The sequence below is a fragment of the Nematostella vectensis genome, chromosome 10 (genome assembly GCF_932526225.1).
Source record: "Nematostella vectensis chromosome 10, jaNemVect1.1, whole genome shotgun sequence".
NCBI classification, from domain to species: Eukaryota; Metazoa; Cnidaria; class Anthozoa; order Actiniaria; family Edwardsiidae; genus Nematostella; species Nematostella vectensis.
This window is the reverse complement of record NC_064043.1, coordinates 12,905,977-12,924,036: the sequence shown is the minus strand read 5'-3', so window position 1 is coordinate 12,924,036 and position 18,060 is coordinate 12,905,977. Positions and strand designations below refer to the sequence as shown.

Sequence of the window (18,060 nt, the reverse complement as noted above, 5' to 3'; positions counted from 1 at the left end):
AGAATGAAAAACACTTTCCAAAGCCTTTTCTTTTGTGCAAAAGCGTGATGTATTGCGGTTAGAGTAGAAGTTGGCGAACAAAACACATGCAAATTGGCTTGCTTCTTAGCGATAAGGGGTAGAGTGTAGTATAGAATTTCACGGGTTCTTTGAAAGCGAATACGTTATGCAGAATAGAAAATCAGAGGCTCAGCAGAACAGAGCTAGTGACAGCGCATTGTGTTCGTGGTGTTTAAATTGTTTTCTGTTGTTGAAAAACACTCCAACTTCTGTCAAACTTTTTAAGGAACTATTGACATTGGTATGAAACGCTTCACAGCAACCGGGGTTCGTATAAACGGAAAATGCCCCAAAAAGCGCATCGATTCTGCTTAACTAAACACAGCAATTTTGCTGGAAAAACATAAACAAAACAAAAAACATTATTTTAAAAGGGTGCTGACAAATGGATTTCCCGCGTCCCATCACTTTCCTGAGGGCAGTATTTGTTGGTGTTGACAGCTTTGTTGACGTTTATGGATAATGTTTTCCTTATTGTAAGGGAAACGCATTCTGTAAATATTCCCACGGGTTTAATCCACGACGCACCCTACGAGTGCTTGCATAGTAGTTTTGAAAGTCGTGTCAAGGCATTTCAACTATTCATAAAGATTGCGAAACTTTTTGCCACATAGCGATTATCGTAACTAGTAAACCACCCTGCCTTAAAACTAATAAAATAACATAAATAAAAATAAAATAAACAGAAATAAAATTTCAAAGATTTTATCAAAACTTTTAGCTGGTTTTAAGTGATAAGTATTTTTTTATTGCTTTTACAGCGCTTATGTCACACTAGGGCAAGGCTATTTGAATGCGTGACACTCAGTGACGAGTAGTACGTGACCAGAGACTGGCGAATAGCGGAGTGGTTAGGTGATGCTTGATTGGCAGTTCTCACTTAGGTGGCTTGTGGGACCTGCGAAAAGCCGGTCATGTTTGTAAAGCTAATTTAACACCAGCAACAGGCGATAAATGGCACACCTTTTAATGATTGCACAGGCTAGAATAGATCCCACCTCGTTTCTGCTGTTTCTGTGGTCGATACAGCTCGGCTGATCGGCTTGAAATGCACAGCCTCATTAAAACCGATTATTTAACATAACTAGCCTTGCGCATAACGGTTCAGAAGCGAAGTGGGTCAAAGTGCTAAAATGAATAAGTTAATTAAAAGCTGTCAACCAGGCCTGTACTAGATTGAGGCAAGCGAGACACGTAAAAGCGAGTAAAACTCCGTGTTATTCCGAGTTAGGAACGGACCATTTAATATTTGACGGGAAAAGTGCCGATTGCTCCCCCCCCCCCAAAAAAAAAAAAAAAAAAAGTCGACCAAGGACCAAACCTTTTAGAGAGTAAATGAGACGCCACATCCTTCGGGCCGTTCTATATTTTCTGGAGCTTTAGGCAGATAATATATTTAAGGATATTCTTGAATTTTATTTGTATGAAAAATATAAAACTCACTAAAGTTTCTCTTAGAGAATAAGAGAATTACACAAGTAATCAATAAAGTTGTTATCATAATAAACACACACGAACTAATAATAATTTGCATATCTGAGCCTCGGCGTTCTTAGAGTTTGCGATCTCAGGCTGGATGTTCTTATAAAAAAGGTTCTTATTAAAAAAGAGTGTACCTTTTTACGATATGAACCATCTAACAGAAGCTGTCGGTTTTACCGATTTTATTCAATAAAACGAGTCACTTCCGAACGCGCACCGAGTCACTACCGAAAATGCACCGAGTTACTTCCGAACACGCACCAAGGTATTATTGCCGAATGCGCAACAAGTCACTCAAAATGCGCGCAGAATTACTCCCAAATGTGCACAAATTACTCCCGAATGTGCACCGAGTTACTTTCGAATGCGCACCGAGTTAGTCCCGAATTCGCACCGAGTTACTCCCGAATGCGCACCAAGTTACTCCCTAATGCGCACCAAATTACTCCCGACTGCGAAACGAGTTAATTCCGAATACGCAACGAGTTAATTACGAATGCGCACCAAGTTACTCCCGAATGCGCACCAAGTTACTCCCGAATGCGCACCAAGTTACTCCCGAATGCGCACCAAGTTACTCCCGAATGCGCAACGAGTTACTTTCGAATGCGCACCGAGTTAGTCCCGAATTCGCACCGAGTTACTCCCGAATGCGCACCAAGTTACTCCCTAATGCGCACAAAATTACTCCCGACTGCGAAACGAGTTAATTCCGAATACGCAACGAGTTAATTACGAATGCGCACAAAGTTACTCCCGAATGCGCACCAAGTTACTCCCGAATGCGCACCGAGTTAGTCCCGAATTCGCACCGAGTTACTCCCTAATGCGCACAAAATTACTCCCGACTGCGAAACGAGTTAATTCCGAATACGCAACGAGTTAGTCCCGAATGCGCACCGATTTACTCCCGAATGCGCACCAAGTTACTCCCGAATGCGCACCAAGTTACTCCCGAATGCCCACCAAATTACTCCCAAATGCGCAACAAGTCACTTCCGAATGTGCACCGAGTTATTCCTGTTTGCGCACCGAGCTGTTTCCGAATGACCACCAAGTCACTCCCGAATGCGCACCATAAGTCACTCTCGAATGCGCAACGAATTTTCCCCGAATCCGCAACGTTACTCCCGAATAAGCACCGCGTCATCAACGAATGAGCACCGAGTTACCACTCACATATGCGGAGGTCTTTCGGATAGTGGTAACACAGAAGAACCCCGCTCACTCGAATTCTCACGGGTCTTGAGGATAGTGGTAATACAGTATAACCCCGCTAACTCGAACTCTGGCGGGTCTTACGGATAGTGGTAATACAGTAGAACCCCGCTAACTCGAACTCTGACGGGTCTTATGGATAGTGGTAATACAGTAGAACCCCGCTAACTTGAACTCTAGCGTGTCTTATGGATAGTGGTAATACAGCAGAACCCCGCAAACTCGAACTCTAGCGTGTCTTAGGGATAGTGGTAATACAGAAGAACCCCGCTAACTCGAACTCTAGCGTGTCTCATGTATAGTGTTTATACAGTAGAACCCCGCTAACTCGAACTCTAGCGTGTCTCATGGATAGTGGTAATACATTAGAACCCCGCCTTCTCCAACCCTAGCGTGTCTCATGGATAGTGGTAATACAGTAGAACCCCGCTAACTCCAACCCTAGCGTGTCTCATGGATAGTGGTAATACAGTAGATTAGATATAGTCGAACTCTGAACAGATAGACAAAATCACTTTCCACTAGTTAGCGGGGGTTCGACCAGGGGTCGATTGTTAACATTTATTAACTTCTAGTCCCTAGCTCCTATAAGTCATAAAAGCAAAGTACCTCTATCCACACGTGATGGAATTCAACCAAGAAAAATAAATAAGAATCAAAATCGATAAATTATATTTTTTGGTTCGATCTATCCTAGTAAAAAATGGCTGAAAACTGTGTTTAACTCAAAATAAAATTTTACAAATCCACGTTTAAGTTAGTAGTTTTCTTATAAAGAGGTGTGTATAATTATTGTACGGATAACACTAAAACAAATTAAAGAACTTTTGCTCATAAGCCGCCTAAAGACACTGACGAGTATAAAAACCCAGGACTTCTGGCTGTTAACTTGCAGAACTGTTTATAAGAGAGTACTTAGCATTGATATGAATAGTATAGTGTTATATCCAGACATAAATCAAGCTATTAGTGTGCTACTACAAACGCGCGTAAAAACCTGACCTAAAACAATGACGAATTGTTATGGCGGCAGCCATTTTCGATACTAGAGAGACCCTACGCAAAGCAACATTGTGTTTAAATTGTCCGTACCAACACTAGGATTATTTTCATGATAAACACAGCAATGAAACACATTGGGCAGAGAGCGGCGAAAAGGCCTTTTAAGAAAACACCGAGTCAGTAGTACGATTTTTTTAAGTACAATCGCACATTTTTCAAGCCGAAAATACGCCACATTTTTCAAGCCGAAAATACGCCTCGGGTCTTAAACGGGTTAAAACGCCTACGCGGAGAATAGAAAAGCCCTGGCAAAGTCGAGAAGTTTTGCTATCAAAGTTATACAAGATACAATAACTTTTTGCTTGAATTTATCTGTTATGTACAATAAAACGTAAAACATATCATGGATTTTCATAAGGCAATTTAGAATAACATAGTGTTCTTTAAATACAATCTACTTTCTCTCACAAAAAAAAATAACCCTTAAAGAAATTTTGTTTAAGTCTCAGTCATTATTTACAAACTTAAAAGTATGATAGAGCTATTATCGCTAAAACCATCCGTGCTTTGCTGAAGTTAATAATCTTTAATGAATAGATCATCCCGGTTCGCGCTCGTAACACGCCTCAAATTCCATCAAAAACGCAAAACGCGCTCTAGCTAGTTTGATAGCATACGACAGCCTCTAAAACCCACGGTCAATAAACAAAGGAATATATACATAGTAGTCTGAATCTTGGTGTGGTCAAGGTTTTTCGTGTGTATCTGTAAAGGAAGCCCGCACTTCTTTCAAGTGCTCCGCTACAGCGTTACAATAGCTCAAAACTTAAAACCTTAAAACCTCACGTGAGGCTATCTCAAAAAGGGATCCAAATCGATGCTTGTTTCTAATAATCAACTGCGAAAAAAGTATTATTATTTTTTCACGAATTCTCTTTAAGCTCGCTAACGATCTGATGGCTATTTCCGGGGAGACATGTTCTTTCCTGCAGGCATGCTTGCACTATCACGCCGTTCCAAGGAGTTTCCCTTGGTTTGTCGTAGAAAGAGTTCTTCTCGGAATAAAATGGCTCTTTGCCTTCTTCCCAATTTGACGCCAAAGTTATAGGCTTTCCGGGAGTTCAGGTGACGATTTGGTGTCTAGCCATCGTGGTTTTACTTTGTTTTTTATTCCCGTGGACTAACTCCAGCGCCCATACATGCTGAGGCCATCCGGTCCTACTACTCCTGCGACCAGAGCGCGGCTCATCCACCTACAGGGCCATAAAACAAACATAAAAACACTTAGAGATTTGCGGTAAACAATAAGAGACAAGAGACTTACAAAAGACGCGGAGTAAACATCCGGTCTTATAGACGTGTTCGCATCGTAGTAAGAATTTTACAAGTGATAACATGACAGTTATACCATGACAGTACGTGTGTTTGTCACATGGCGAGAATTATAAGAAACAGGTGATGTGATGGCATTTATATCAGATGTTATGTTGAGGAAATAAACTGCGGGGGAGAACTTAATCCAGGAAGAATGCGAGTGACATAAAAAACTCCAAGCGCAGCAGACAAATAACCGCGACAACGCGAATTCTATTAAACTCTCTTTTTGTCGAATAAACGCACAGCAATTACTCGGTAATTAGCGGTTATCAGTAAGGGGGTATAGTCGGCCATTACTGTCCATTAGGGACCGAGTTGGTGGTGTATAATAAGCCATTACTACTGACCTCCTCGTAAGCTCTTTCAGGACTCGATGGAAGATCGTACTCTATACTCGGTTCTCGCTCTCTTGTGCGGATCACCGGTTGAGGTTCGCTCGGTGTTACATGTTTCACAATAACCACTCTACTCTCCTCACCGGAGAGCTGCAGCTCAAGATGATGTATGTAGCTCATTGCTAACTTGAGTGTTTTAATCTTGGACAACTTGGTGTCCGATGGTACGTTAGGGATGTGTTTGCGCAACTCCGCAAAGGCTGCGTTGATGTTTTCTGTGCGTCGCCTCTCTTTCTTACTCGTCGTTGTTTTGATCGGCCGAGCTTTGCGCTTATTCCCCGCGGAAGGCTCATCTTCGCTGGATATCACAGTGACTTCTGTGATTTCGGGTTCGGATGGTTCGCTTTTGCATGGGCTCTTCTCATGATCTGACATAATGAAGAATTCTTACAAGGGCCTGTCAAAATCTTGATAGCGGGCTTAAACTCTATCCCAGACTAGCACTCTCTTGTGTTTTCTCTCGAGCTTGAACACGCTATCCGTTCAGTTGCGCCACCGTTCAGCGCGATTCAGCAGCGCTGATCAAGTCAGTTCCCTCCAAGGTGCTAGACTAGTGTTAAACGCAGAGGGAGCAGTCCCAGCATGCAATGGGCTCGTCCTTGGGCACACATGCCGACCGATCCACTGAGGTGACATCGAGGCAAGGTCTGCGTCAATTTCCGCTGTCCTATCAAGCATGACCTTTTCTGACATGATGGATGGCTTGATGGCTTAATCGCTTCTTATAATCGTCAGTGCGCTGTTTACAATTCGTTATTATGGATTTCAAGTGACCATATTTTAAGACCGAGAAGGTGTGTTGAGCAGAGTGAGTAAACCACCGCGACACTTGGACGCGGCAGATCGCACGATGAGTGACATAAAGGGCAGCGTTTGCGTCCAATTCGCGTCCATTATCATTGTTTCACCATTGACAGCTCTCGGTCGCGACTAATGTACGCGCGCCGTGGGAAATCTGCTATCTGTGCAACAAGGGACATTTGAGCTACCGGGATTAAATTTTATCAGTGTTCACTTCTGAGGAAGGTGTTACATTTAGGAGAGGGACGTTCCTGGGATGAGCTGATAATTTTGCGCAATTGATAAGTAATCTTTAGTTGCAAAGTGGTGATAAAATGCGCGTCTTTTTAATACCCGAACTGCAATGCTATGAGCACAAAACACCCACGACTCCCGGTTTGCTCGAGGTGAGATAACAATTTAATCCATATTTTTATAAATGGAGTAAGGGTATGATGAGTGAATATTGTCACTTCGTATTTTATATATAGGCTTAAGTTTGTTTAAATAAAACAGAACAGTAGCATTAGACGAGGAATAAAAATATTTCATAAATAAAACATTTATCAGTTGCTGACCGGTTTTAGGAGACAATATAATACTCGGGGAAGAGCACACTACTAATTTTATTAGCACTATGAATTACGTGGTGTTATTGCTTCGTATAACGATAATCTCTCCCCGTCCCGTAGCGTTTCCATACGAGCGTATTTATCGTTGTTTTCTCACCGTGATGTGATCGGTTTGCGGTATTTATGTAGTGCACCTGGGAATGTCAGATATGCATCAGGTGAAGTGGTCGTATCTCGACTTTACGTATTCAAGGTTTTGCATAGAGCTACTTTAATGAATATCTTGTGTGCAAAATCGCAATAGGAAAGTATTGTATTAGGACAACCACGCCTTTTCAATTTTGTGGTTACAAGATCTAGGGCACTTTTATTTTAAGAGTAGTTTTTACGGTCCGAATGAAAGGTAGATCGATCATTTTTGCGATAACGATATCCTATTAAAAAAAAAAACAAAAAAAAACAGGTTTATACTTTATTATGGCACAACTGGCAATAATATCAAGCGCATTCTACTATTTGATGCTCCCTAGGAAGTCATGAACTGTGTCTGGTACAAAAAGCAAAACAACTCCGGAACTAATTTGGATAAGAGGTCATATAAAACATTTGTTTTGACTGAAAAACAGTGGCTGTAGCTTTGTGTTTAAGATATTGTAGAGCGCGTGTTTCATCGGCCGAGTAACTCGACCATTAGGCTGTGATAACAGCTGGTCGACCCGACTGATACTATTCGTCAACATACAAACACTCTACTGCCGAAACAAAACACTTAAACTTCCAACAATTTCCGGTCAACTCTAGGCATCCGTCAAGTCTACCACTTCACAGAAGCTCTCGGTCTCAATCAAGCCATCGCGAACACCTCAAGCTGTCGATGGTTCCTCCTTGCGTACATCTGTTGCGTGCTTGTGGTTACAGAAGGCTGCGTAAAGGATTTCGTGTGCGATGTGCAAGGGTTGGTGATTGTGGTTGACATGTCGTAGATACGTGGGCTGGACTGACCACCTTTAGGTTAACCCTGTGACAGTTTCCGTCTTGGGATAAAGTATAACGAGAGATTAAGCGACATATAAACTATTTTTAAAAGCTTGAGTGGCAGCTAAGTAGTGTTAGATGCCCCCCTCTGTTGTCACTGTCGGTCATCTGTGCGTTCGCGAACACAGATGTGGTTGCCCCGTGTGGCCCAAGGGCAGTAGACGATAAGAGGAAGACATCACCTTTGGCTGAAAGCGGTCTTTCTGTGCTAGGGCCAATAAATCGTCTTAAGCCTGGTGCACACTAGCGACATAACAACATAACGACATGGGCGCGCGCACTATGTTTAGCCCGACATAACGACATGGACATAATGACATAAAAGAAATGTTCATATCGTTGTGTCGAAGATAAGAGTGCGCGCGCGCATGTCGTTATGTCGATATGTCGCTTGTGTGCACTAGGCATTACGCAAACACAAGACTCGTGGACATGCGAGAGAGCTGAGTATTTTGCTTTACGAAATAGTGTTATAATGATTTCAACAAATCAACAAATAATAATAATAATGCGCGCTCATGCGAGTATCTCGTGACAGAATATTATTGACCAGTACTATGGAGGTGTTTCTTTTTTCCAAATCTGTTTTATTTGAAAAAACTTTTTACAACGTTTAGGGAGTGTAAATTCTCCCAGAACCATAACAAAAACAAGCCTTCCATGACAAAATGTTGTGCGTGTAATATACTGTCAGTTTTCTTAACTTCCCTTCTAACTTACAGTCCCCTATGTAATCGCGACCTATTTTAATAAAAGGCGAAGTGTTTATTCGATGGAGTCGCTTATTTACATTTTTCCTCTTTGGCTGTATTCGGTGAAGGCACTAATTCATATTTTTTCTCTAAGGCGAGGCGCTTATTTAGGGTAGGCGGGATTATTCGAGCACAGTACGTTACAAGTCAAAATGGAAATCAAACTTAATGGGTTCTATTGCTTGTGCATATTGGCGTTTGGTTACAGTCCATACTCAAAATCCTTCATTCCAATTTGATCACAATAACAAGACGCCGCACAGAGGGAGGGACAGGGGGTGGGACCACCCTAACCCTACCCCCCTCCCCCAGTACAGTTCTACTGTGTGGTGGATATTTTGCGAGTTTCGCAACCCACCACACAAACACCACTTTTCAGTGTGATCCACGGAATCAGGTGGGGACCTCCCTAACCCCACCCCCCTCCCCCAGTACAGTTCTACTGTGTGGTGGATATTTTGCGAGTTTCGCAACCCACCACACAAACACCACTTTTCAGTGTGATCCACGGAATCAGGTGGGGACCTCCCTAACCCCACCCCCCTCCCCCAGTACAGTTCTACTGTGTGGTGGATATTTTGCGAATTTCGCAACCCACTACACAAACACCAATTTTCAGTGTGATCACGAAGTCAGATGTCCTAGCAGTCATCTGAAATCTAGGGGCTGAGAATCAAATAAAGGAACCCACCTATTCGTGACATAGCCTTTGCCTGGTACCGTGCCTATTTGTTAGAGAGACAGTGCTGGCGCACCATCATCTTGGGCAACATTTTTTTATTGTTATGGTCTGGTAATTTTCTTATATAATCTTGGGGGACATGAGCCCCCCCCTCCCTCCCTTTGCCCCTTCCATTACTATGGCCCAGTATTTTTTTTCTTCTAGACACTACATTTTTGTTCATGATTTCTCTTTCATCATGTGTGTCATGTGTTCTACTGTTACCGTTTATTTCACTCTTCCACACAAAAAAGACCTTTCTTCACTTTCACCCCCCTTTTTTATAATAACGGCTCAAAAATGCCCCTAACACATTTTGCTTTCATTTATTCGGTTCACTTTTACGGTTGTCAGAGCCTCTGCATCTCTTCGAGATCTCATCGTCAGATCTCCGTCTCCTTCACCTCATAATCATCCCTTCATCTTTACTAACCCGTCTCCTCTTCACAATTCACCAAGATCATCGAACATCTCTCGTTACTGACAAGGCAAGCGGAGGGCTGCGATCGTCGGCAAGCTCCATGGATACACAATCTGGCTACATTTAATGCTCTTGGCCAGGACATTTCCTCTAGTCCCTTTATCCTCCAAATCCTAATCGTCATATTTATCCTCGAATGCTTATCCTTCTCTTTATCCTCACAGTAGTCCTTATTAATACTCCTTCCGACAGCACTCCTCTTACTGTTCCCCTCCCCCTTGTCACCATTATGCGCCTCTCTCCCCTTTCTTATCCATCATTCTCCCCTTTTCCTCGTCCTCCAATACCATCTTCTCTGCCCCTCCCCACGTCCTGCCCCTCATCTCACCCCTCGTCTTTTCTTAATTCCTTCCTCATATCTACGCTCCCTTTATCGATATCATTTTTCTGTTTATAGACCCACCTCCTCCTCCTACATTTCTCTTACACTCCCTTCCCCTGCCATGTTCTTTCTCTATAATTCCCTTTTCTTCTCTAATATCTCCTATATTTTTTTTAATCTACTACCTCCAGCCCTTTGCCCTTTCCCTCCGTATACGCTTTCTCTCATCTTATCTCCCAGTTCTCAAAATACCAGATCATATAATTCAACACATCTTGTTTCCTTCGCTTATGAATTAGCCTCCTGTCGCGCATAGTATTTTGGCGAAAATGTCATCACGATAAAGGAGGCTGAGTAATCCTTAATTAAATATCTCATCTATCTTTCCTCTTTATAAATCTGTTTTTTATTTCCTACTCCTTCTCCTCCCTTCTTATATCTCCTCATCTCCTATCCAGGGGTAAGGGGGCTGAATAATAAAAATGTATTTAAAAGTTTGCCATGCGCGGGGAGCCTAACACCCTCAGTTTCCCCATACTCACGGCCCATGGTATATCTGACGTATATAGCTTGTATGGCTTTGGTACATCTCTGCTCGGCACGAGGACCTTTCTGGTACCAAATCACACTGTAATTTGCAAGCATATGAGCTTGACATTGATTAATTTTAAAAACATTTTTTTTCAAAGTTCAAATTGTTACCACGGTGTAGTGCTGGAATTACTTTTTCAGCTAATAATTAGGAGGTATTTATATAGACTCTTCTTTCTCTTTATTGGTCTACGCAAGCTTGAGCTGTGAATGCTGCATGTTTAACGATATTTCCATATCCATTTTCTTCCAAGAAATAAAACTCCTCTTCCATTTCTATTTCTGAGATTATTTACACGCCATACATATACACCATCGACCAAATCATCCAAACTATTCCCACTGTTAAACAATATCAAGTATAATTGGATGGTAGATTTCAGACTGCTTTACTGACTTTGGTGGTTTGTAACAATGTCAACCCTTCCTTGCACGAGGACAAACTCTAGAAACTGAAGGTTTCTTGAACAATACCAGGAAAGAATATCCAATTAGTCACCCATATACTAGTTGCATTTCCCTTGCAACCATCAGCTAAGTTGTTTGAGGTGGTCGTTTTACCATTGGTGGTGGTACTTTGGGTACACATGACAATCCTCTCTCTCTAGGTGATCCACCGATGTATTGGAAACCAGTGTTCATATCTCTCTGGTCTCTCTTGATGGTACGAACTGTGGTGCAACCAGGTAGCAGTTACACTTGGCGTTCAATTCCCACTGACCACTTTGAACACAGGCTAAACCGGTTGGAATGTGGCTATCACTGCCGCAGCTCCATCGCCCAGACCTGTTGGGGCCACCCCGTCCTTCCTCGCTTACGCGGCGCTAGCTCCACACTCTGGACAATCAAATAGCGTTATTTAGTACAACAAGTATTATCGCATCATTTCACCGCAATAACAACAATCTAAGGGGTGTGTATTCCATTAAAAACTATGCATGTGAGTATGTTGCGTCGAAAAAAGTAAGCTTGCCTCTCAAAATATTCTAGTCGAATAAAAGGAGACGATTTGCTTGTGAACTTAGCCGAGTTGATTGGGGAGAAGATTCTACACTTAAAAGAATAAACAAAGTATCAGTCTCGTAGTTAATGATTTTATTTTTGTACGCTAAGCAAACCTGAAGACCTGACATTTACTCGAGAATTTTTTCGGGACGCAAGGTTTGACATAGCTAACACAAGCACTCTCTCCAGTCTTTTCGCCACTAGGTTTTATACTGTTTCTTTATTTGTCTTACGTCAAACCTCCCTTTAAAACCATATCTAGATTAATTATCCCAGCCTTAGTGACAACTCAGTGATCATATGTATCTCGAACCATTCAAAACAGCCCTCTTTATCTCCCCTCCTCCATTGATAGCGTCCGTCAGGATTAACTCATTCACGGTCGAGAATCAAGAGTCCGAGAGACAGGAATCTTGTCCTATCTTAACTCACAGCAAATATGGCTGCCTCTTACCGATTGCTCCCGCTTTCTTTTCTCTTTCATATCGCTCTGCAAAGCCATCTCTACAACAAAGTTCCTACGCACTCTTGGTTTACCATCTTTGCTCTCTTCCAAGATGTCCATTAGGTATCGAATGTAGCTAATCGCTAGTCGAAGCGTTTTGATTTTAGATAGCTTCGTGTCCGGTGGAACATTGGGAATATGGTTTCTAAGATCCTCAAAGGCAGTGTTCATAGTTTGAGTGCGTTTTCTCTCTTTGCGGTTTGCAGTGTAGCGTTTTTTCGGCGTATCAGGCAGCTCTGGGGAATCTAGCTCGGAAGTTTGCCCTTGGTCTTCAATGTCGTCCGTACTCTGGCTTTCACTTCCTTGCATTTTACGACATAAAAACTGTCATGTGATGCACAAGTTTGCTAATCATACACAGCACAGCTCGTACAGCGCTACCCTGCACCACTGTATCCGAGCAGCAACTAACGGAAACACGTTTAAATTTATTTATCACTTATCCAAATTATCGCATTTGATTTCAAAGTCATTATCCAATTAGAGGCTGGAATGATGAGGACATTGAGCGATAAGTTCTCGCTGTCTTATGACCATAATTTTTCACTTTTACTCAGAGCGTGCGTGGCATATTTACTACATGTGCCAAATGTTGGACCTTGTGAAACCGGGACGGTGTCCCCCACCGACCAGACACCGTAGATGATATGGCGAAAATTGACACGTTCAACTTGTTTATAAATACAGGTCCGCCCCCACTATCAACGCGACATTATCCCTGGGCCCAATAATCGGGCAGAGCGCAACTCAAGTCACCTCGATAACACGACAGCTGAATAACTCTTTTGGCAAATTTGACAAGCGCACATCTCTAAACGCTATCGCTTGTTAAGGTAAGCCATGGAATATCTCAAAGACTTCTCGTATCGTCTTCACTCAACGTAAATTACAGAAGGCGGGGTTTAATCGCCTTGTATTAACCGACACATCACAGTGCCTTAGAGTCTGCGACGCTTACAACGATGGAATAAAGCTACTGCGAAGTATAATTGGAAATGAGTTATGTTATTGAGTTGATATTAGGAAGATTTGTCCCACAGATTCTGAGCTGAGTGCAGTTTTACTCCAGTTTAACTGTTATCGGCATTTTCCAACTAACCTTTGGCCGACAGAAGGGCTTAGACTAACAACACTGGATTAGTTGACCACTCAAGGGTCCTGACACATGCCGGACTCAATCAGTTATTTCCGGTCCACAGATCCAAGCCATGCGCCTACAATGGAGTTATTATCAGAGAGGGTCTACCTATGTCTGAAGCTGTATGGTTCTATAGCGGGGAGGGGGGGGGGGGGGGGGGGGGGGCGTTCTTGGGCCGTTTTCAAGCCAACCACTAGATCTTTGCTAAATATATTGCATTTGGCAGTTTGGGTGCACTTCAATATATTCTGTTTGTCATTAAAACTATGCGAACGTCAAAATCAAACACATACAATTATCGTGCGTGGATCGCGCGTAAAAATGGACAGAAGCTTCAGAGACGACTATTTTTCATTGTAAACAATCTCATCTGTTTCTTCATATAAGAAATACCGCCTATGAAGAATTTTTTACGTGAGAGATTTTCACTACAAATTTATTCACGCAAGCTTGTCTCGGGGAGAAGGTCAATTCAATAAATTCATTTGTTTTACAATAGTTTTGCTAAATATCTGATACTTTGACACACAGTTATGCTTGAAGAGTTCAAGCAAAGTGTATGCAATGCTTTTTCTGTGGAGCATTTGCTAAAATCGAGCGGCTTAAAGACTACGTCTTCTGTTCTTGCTTATGTGGCTCAACGATTAACACCAACGGTTAACCATTTTAAAATTGTTTAAAAATGCCTTACGAAAGAAATTCGAACTCTAAAATAATACAGTAACAACTTGAGATTCAAGCTCATAAATTGACACTAGTTTTGTTTGAATAAGGGTTTGCATTTTAGAGAGAGAGCTCATGGTAGATGGTTGACCGTCGTTTTACTAAGATGAAAAGGAAGTTCATTTTTATGTGAACGGTCTACCACGGTTGACCGTTCAAAAAAGCCCTATTATATATTTCAAATCATTTGTAAGCTTCATATACCTAAATAGCTTTGTGATGGTAATAGAATAGACGAATGATTGAAGAAATCCGGCTACCATCAGTGGAAATAATATTTTTCTAAAAATGGTAGACCGTACACGGTCCACACCCGCTTTTTTGCACCGCCATGCTAAATGTATAAACACTTGTTGTGATGTACATTGAAAATGAAATGAGACGAGGCTCTCATGTTTTCTACAACAGATTAACCGCCTATTTATCGCTTTCTTTAGTCGACCTGTTATTTATTGTTTAATTGGGAAATACTTATTAGGCGATGATCTTTTTAGTCTCTATGCCTGTATTTATTACCTAAATTGGCCATAAAAGCGGTGTTTTTCGGCTAAATACTCCGAGGGATGGCTGTTTTTGCAAATGGAGACAATCGACACGATATATAGACAGTCTCTTTGGCAACATCAAATAAATTTTATATTTTACAAAATTATAGTCTGCAAATATCCAAGCGCACTTTCATTTAATTCAAATTAATTGAATAAAATATTCCAAATAGCGCATAGATATCCCAAAAGTATTTTCTGGGGACGTCAACATCTTTACTTCAAGCTTGAATAATTAATAGATTGAAAAACTTTCATTAGGGTATGCGAATAAAGAGAATACATTTTAAGAAATCGATGATAAGCGTGACAAATTACAATCATTTCACTTGCTACTGCTTGTGTTTTGAGCTGAAAAATAGCCTCTAACCAATATTAATCTGGGGGAGAGGGTTGGCGGTTGTTCGTATGGGAAGTGTCCCACTTACTTTTGTTGAGGATTGTATGTCTGAAGCTTTATGGTTCTATAGCGGGGAGGGGGGGGGGGGGGGGGGGGTTGAGGCGTTCTTGGTCCGTTTTCAAGCCAACCACTAGATCTTTGCTAAATATATTGCATTTGGGTGCACTTCAATATATTCTATTTGTCATTGAAGGTATTGTGTTAACACTTGCGTCCCTGCCATTAACACAATTTCTTAAAAGTTGCCCTCCCAAAGCAAATTAACTAACAGGAAAGTCCAGCAGGAAAAGAGAGAACTCGTGATCTGGGTGTCGACCAAACAACACTTTTTTCGTTTGGTGGAACTGCTTGCCGTCTTTCATGGCATCAAAAGTTGTCTGCCGCGAAATTTTATTTATTATTTTGTCAGATGGAGATCTTCCAACAAATTACACAATTTGACAAACGGTACTTGGTAAATCCTGAGACAAAGTTAATATTGATTTTAAATCGTGTTTATTATTTATGGCCGAGGGGGTGGGGGGGGGGGGGGGGGGGCGTGTCCCACATGGGGGAGAGGGGGCTAAAAAGGTTTTAGGGATTTCAATGTGGTTGAAGGGGAGGGTCAAAAAAGTTTTATCCCTTAAACTTTTTTATTTTTTATTATTAAAATGAGTAATCAAAATGCAAGAAAAGCTGTTTCCTAGCGTTTTCAATAACATATTTGACTACATTTACTGCTGTTGAGCCGTGAACGCTTTCCCACAAATGACAAATTTAAGAATTTTTATTACTCGGTAATAGTTCATTTAAGCTTGACCTATAGGATCAATAAAAACAAAATATATGCATTTGTAAAATTTTAGGAATCTAGTATGGCAGATTATTAGATAATATCAATGTGTAAAAAAGTCTGACTCGGATACCTTTGCTTTTGCACACCCCCGCAAATACCAGCTCTGCGAGATCTTTCAGACCAAGGGCACAGGACAATTTTATCTTTTATTAGGACAGTCCCATGCAGTAAAACATAAAATTGTCCTGCGTGATATGGACTAGTGATATGGTATGCAAAGATAGATATAGGTATAGAAACATATTCTTTACTGTTTCAAAACGCCACAAGACCACATTTAACTTATTAGAATAAGAAATATTATTTCTTGGTTGTTATTCATTGCATGATTTACTTATATGTATTAATATTTCATATTATAAATGTAGTTTTTAGGATTTTTATAGAGAGGGGGGGGGGGGGGGCAACCAAGTTTTTGGGTTTCTCCTGGGGGGGGTGAACAATGTTTTGATGTTGACAAAGGGGGAGGGGGGGAGTTGTACAGAAAACTCAAGTGGAGTGGCGCTGAATACCGTCTCGGCTCGGCTATAAATAATAAACACTCCCAAATAATCATAAGGAAGGTGGATCAGGAAGGTTGATTAAGTGATTGATCAGGAAGGTGGATCAGGAAGGTGGATCAGGAAGATGGATCAGGAAGGTTGATTAGGAAGGTGGATCAGGAAGGTTGATTAGGAAGGTGGATCAGGAAGGTTGATTAGGAAGGTGGATCAGGAAGGTTGATCAGGAAGGTGGATCAGGAAGGTTGATTAGGAAGGTGGATCAGGAAGGTTGATTAGGAAGGTGGATCAGGAAGGTTGATTAGGATGGTGGATTAGGAAGGTTGATAAGGAAGGTGGATCAGGAGGTTGATTAGGAAGGTGGATCAGGAAGGTTGATTAGGAAGGTGGATCAGGAAGGTTGATTAGGAAGGTGGATTAGGAAGGTTGATCAGGAAGGTTGATTAGGAAGGTTGATTAGGAAGGTGGATCAGGAAGGTTGATTAGGAAGGTGAATCAGGAAGGTTGATTAGGAAGGTGGATCAGGAAGGTTGATTAGGAAGGTGGATCAGGAAGGTTGATTAGGAGATTGATCAGGAAGGTGGATCAGGAAAGTGGATAAGGAAGGTTTATAGGGATGTGGATCAGGAAGGTGGATTAGGAAGATGGATCAGGAAGGTGGATTAGGAAGGTTGATCAGGGACGTGGATATGGAAAGTAGATCAGGATCGAAGGCGAATCATTAAGGTTGATCAGGATAGTGGATCAGGGAAGTGGATCATAGGAAGGTAGATCAGGGACGTTGATAAGGAATGTGGATCAGGGACGTGGATCAGGAAGGTGGATTAGGGACGTGGATAAGGGACGTGGATATGGAAAGTAGATCAGGATCGAAGGTGAATCAGTAAGGTTTATCAGGATAGTGGATCAGGGAAGTGGATCATAAGAAGGTGGATCAGGGACGTGGTTAAGAAAGGTAGATCAGGATCGAAGGTGGATCAGTAAGGTTGATCAGGAAAGTGGATCAGGGATGTGGATCAGGAAGGTGGATAAGGAAGGTAGATCAGGATCAAAGGTGGATCAGGAAGGTGGATCAGGAAGGTGGATCAGTGAGATTGATCAAGGTCGTTGATCCGGAAGTTGGATCAGGAAGGTGGATCAAGAACGTTGATCCGGAAGTTGGATCAGGAAGGTGGATCAGGGAAGTGGATCAGGAAGGTGGATCAGGGAAGCGGATCAGGAAGGTGGATCAGGTAAGCGGATCAGGAAGGTGGATCAGGAGAGTGGATCAGGAAAGCGGATCAGGAAGGTGGATCAGGGAAGTGGATCAGGAAGGTGGATCAGGGAAGTGGATCAGGAAGGTGGATCAGGGAAGCGGATCAGGGAGTCGGTTCGGGGAGATGGATCAAAGGGGGAAAGTGCTCACCTTTTTTAAAATCCTCGTAATTGAGGAAAAAAATGTCCGAATTGTTTCTACATCTCCACCAGCTGAGCACATGGTCAAATCACAGGCCATAATGTACTGTAAAAAAAGAAAAAGCACGACACATGTTTATTTATTTGTGATAGGAGATGATAGGACATTAAATGTCTGAAAGGAAAACTTTATTGACTGCATGGTCTTGTAATTCACATGCACCTC

The 18,060-nt window shown here is 41.9% G+C and overlaps 2 protein-coding genes and 1 long non-coding RNA gene across 3 annotated transcripts; 1 reads left to right on the top strand and 2 right to left on the bottom strand.

Moving 5' to 3' along the window:
* Positions 1-4,113: 4,113 nt before the first annotated feature.
* LOC116618359 (heart- and neural crest derivatives-expressed protein 1) lies at positions 4,114-6,090 on the bottom strand. The gene is made up of 2 exons (XM_032381908.2): positions 5,487-6,090; positions 4,114-5,015 (listed from the first exon to the last, which is right to left on the bottom strand). The coding sequence occupies exons 1-2, from the start codon at positions 5,907-5,909 to the stop codon at positions 4,884-4,886; spliced, it is 555 nt and encodes a 184-aa protein (XP_032237799.1). The 5' UTR covers positions 5,910-6,090; the 3' UTR covers positions 4,114-4,883.
* Positions 6,091-9,678: 3,588 nt separating this feature from the next.
* LOC5512540 (heart- and neural crest derivatives-expressed protein 2) lies at positions 9,679-12,942 on the bottom strand. Its single transcript, XM_001632826.3, has 2 exons — positions 12,248-12,942; positions 9,679-11,625 (listed from the first exon to the last, which is right to left on the bottom strand). The coding sequence occupies exons 1-2, from the start codon at positions 12,605-12,607 to the stop codon at positions 11,548-11,550; spliced, it is 438 nt and encodes a 145-aa protein (XP_001632876.2). The 5' UTR covers positions 12,608-12,942; the 3' UTR covers positions 9,679-11,547.
* A 3,465-nt stretch (positions 12,943-16,407) lies between these two features.
* On the top strand, positions 16,408-18,024 carry LOC125573071. The gene is made up of 2 exons (XR_007313944.1): positions 16,408-17,519; positions 17,559-18,024. It is a non-coding gene; the product is annotated as an uncharacterized LOC125573071 (long non-coding RNA).
* The last annotated feature ends 36 nt before the right edge of the window (positions 18,025-18,060 follow it).

Bases quoted from the DNA above. Each gene is read 5' to 3' on its own strand.
- LOC116618359 (XM_032381908.2), bottom strand. From the start codon at position 5,909: ATGTCAGATCATGAGAAGAGCCCATGCAAAAGCGAACCATCCGAACCC. The intron at 5,016-5,486 runs GTCAGTAGTAAT...ATGGCCCTGTAG, and splicing joins CTGAAAGAGCTTACGAGGAG to GTGGATGAGCCGCGCTCTGG.
- LOC5512540 (XM_001632826.3), bottom strand. From the start codon at position 12,607: ATGCAAGGAAGTGAAAGCCAGAGTACGGACGACATTGAAGACCAAGGG. The intron at 11,626-12,247 runs GTAAGAGGCAGC...TTGATTGTCCAG, and splicing joins AAAGAAAGCGGGAGCAATCG to AGTGTGGAGCTAGCGCCGCG.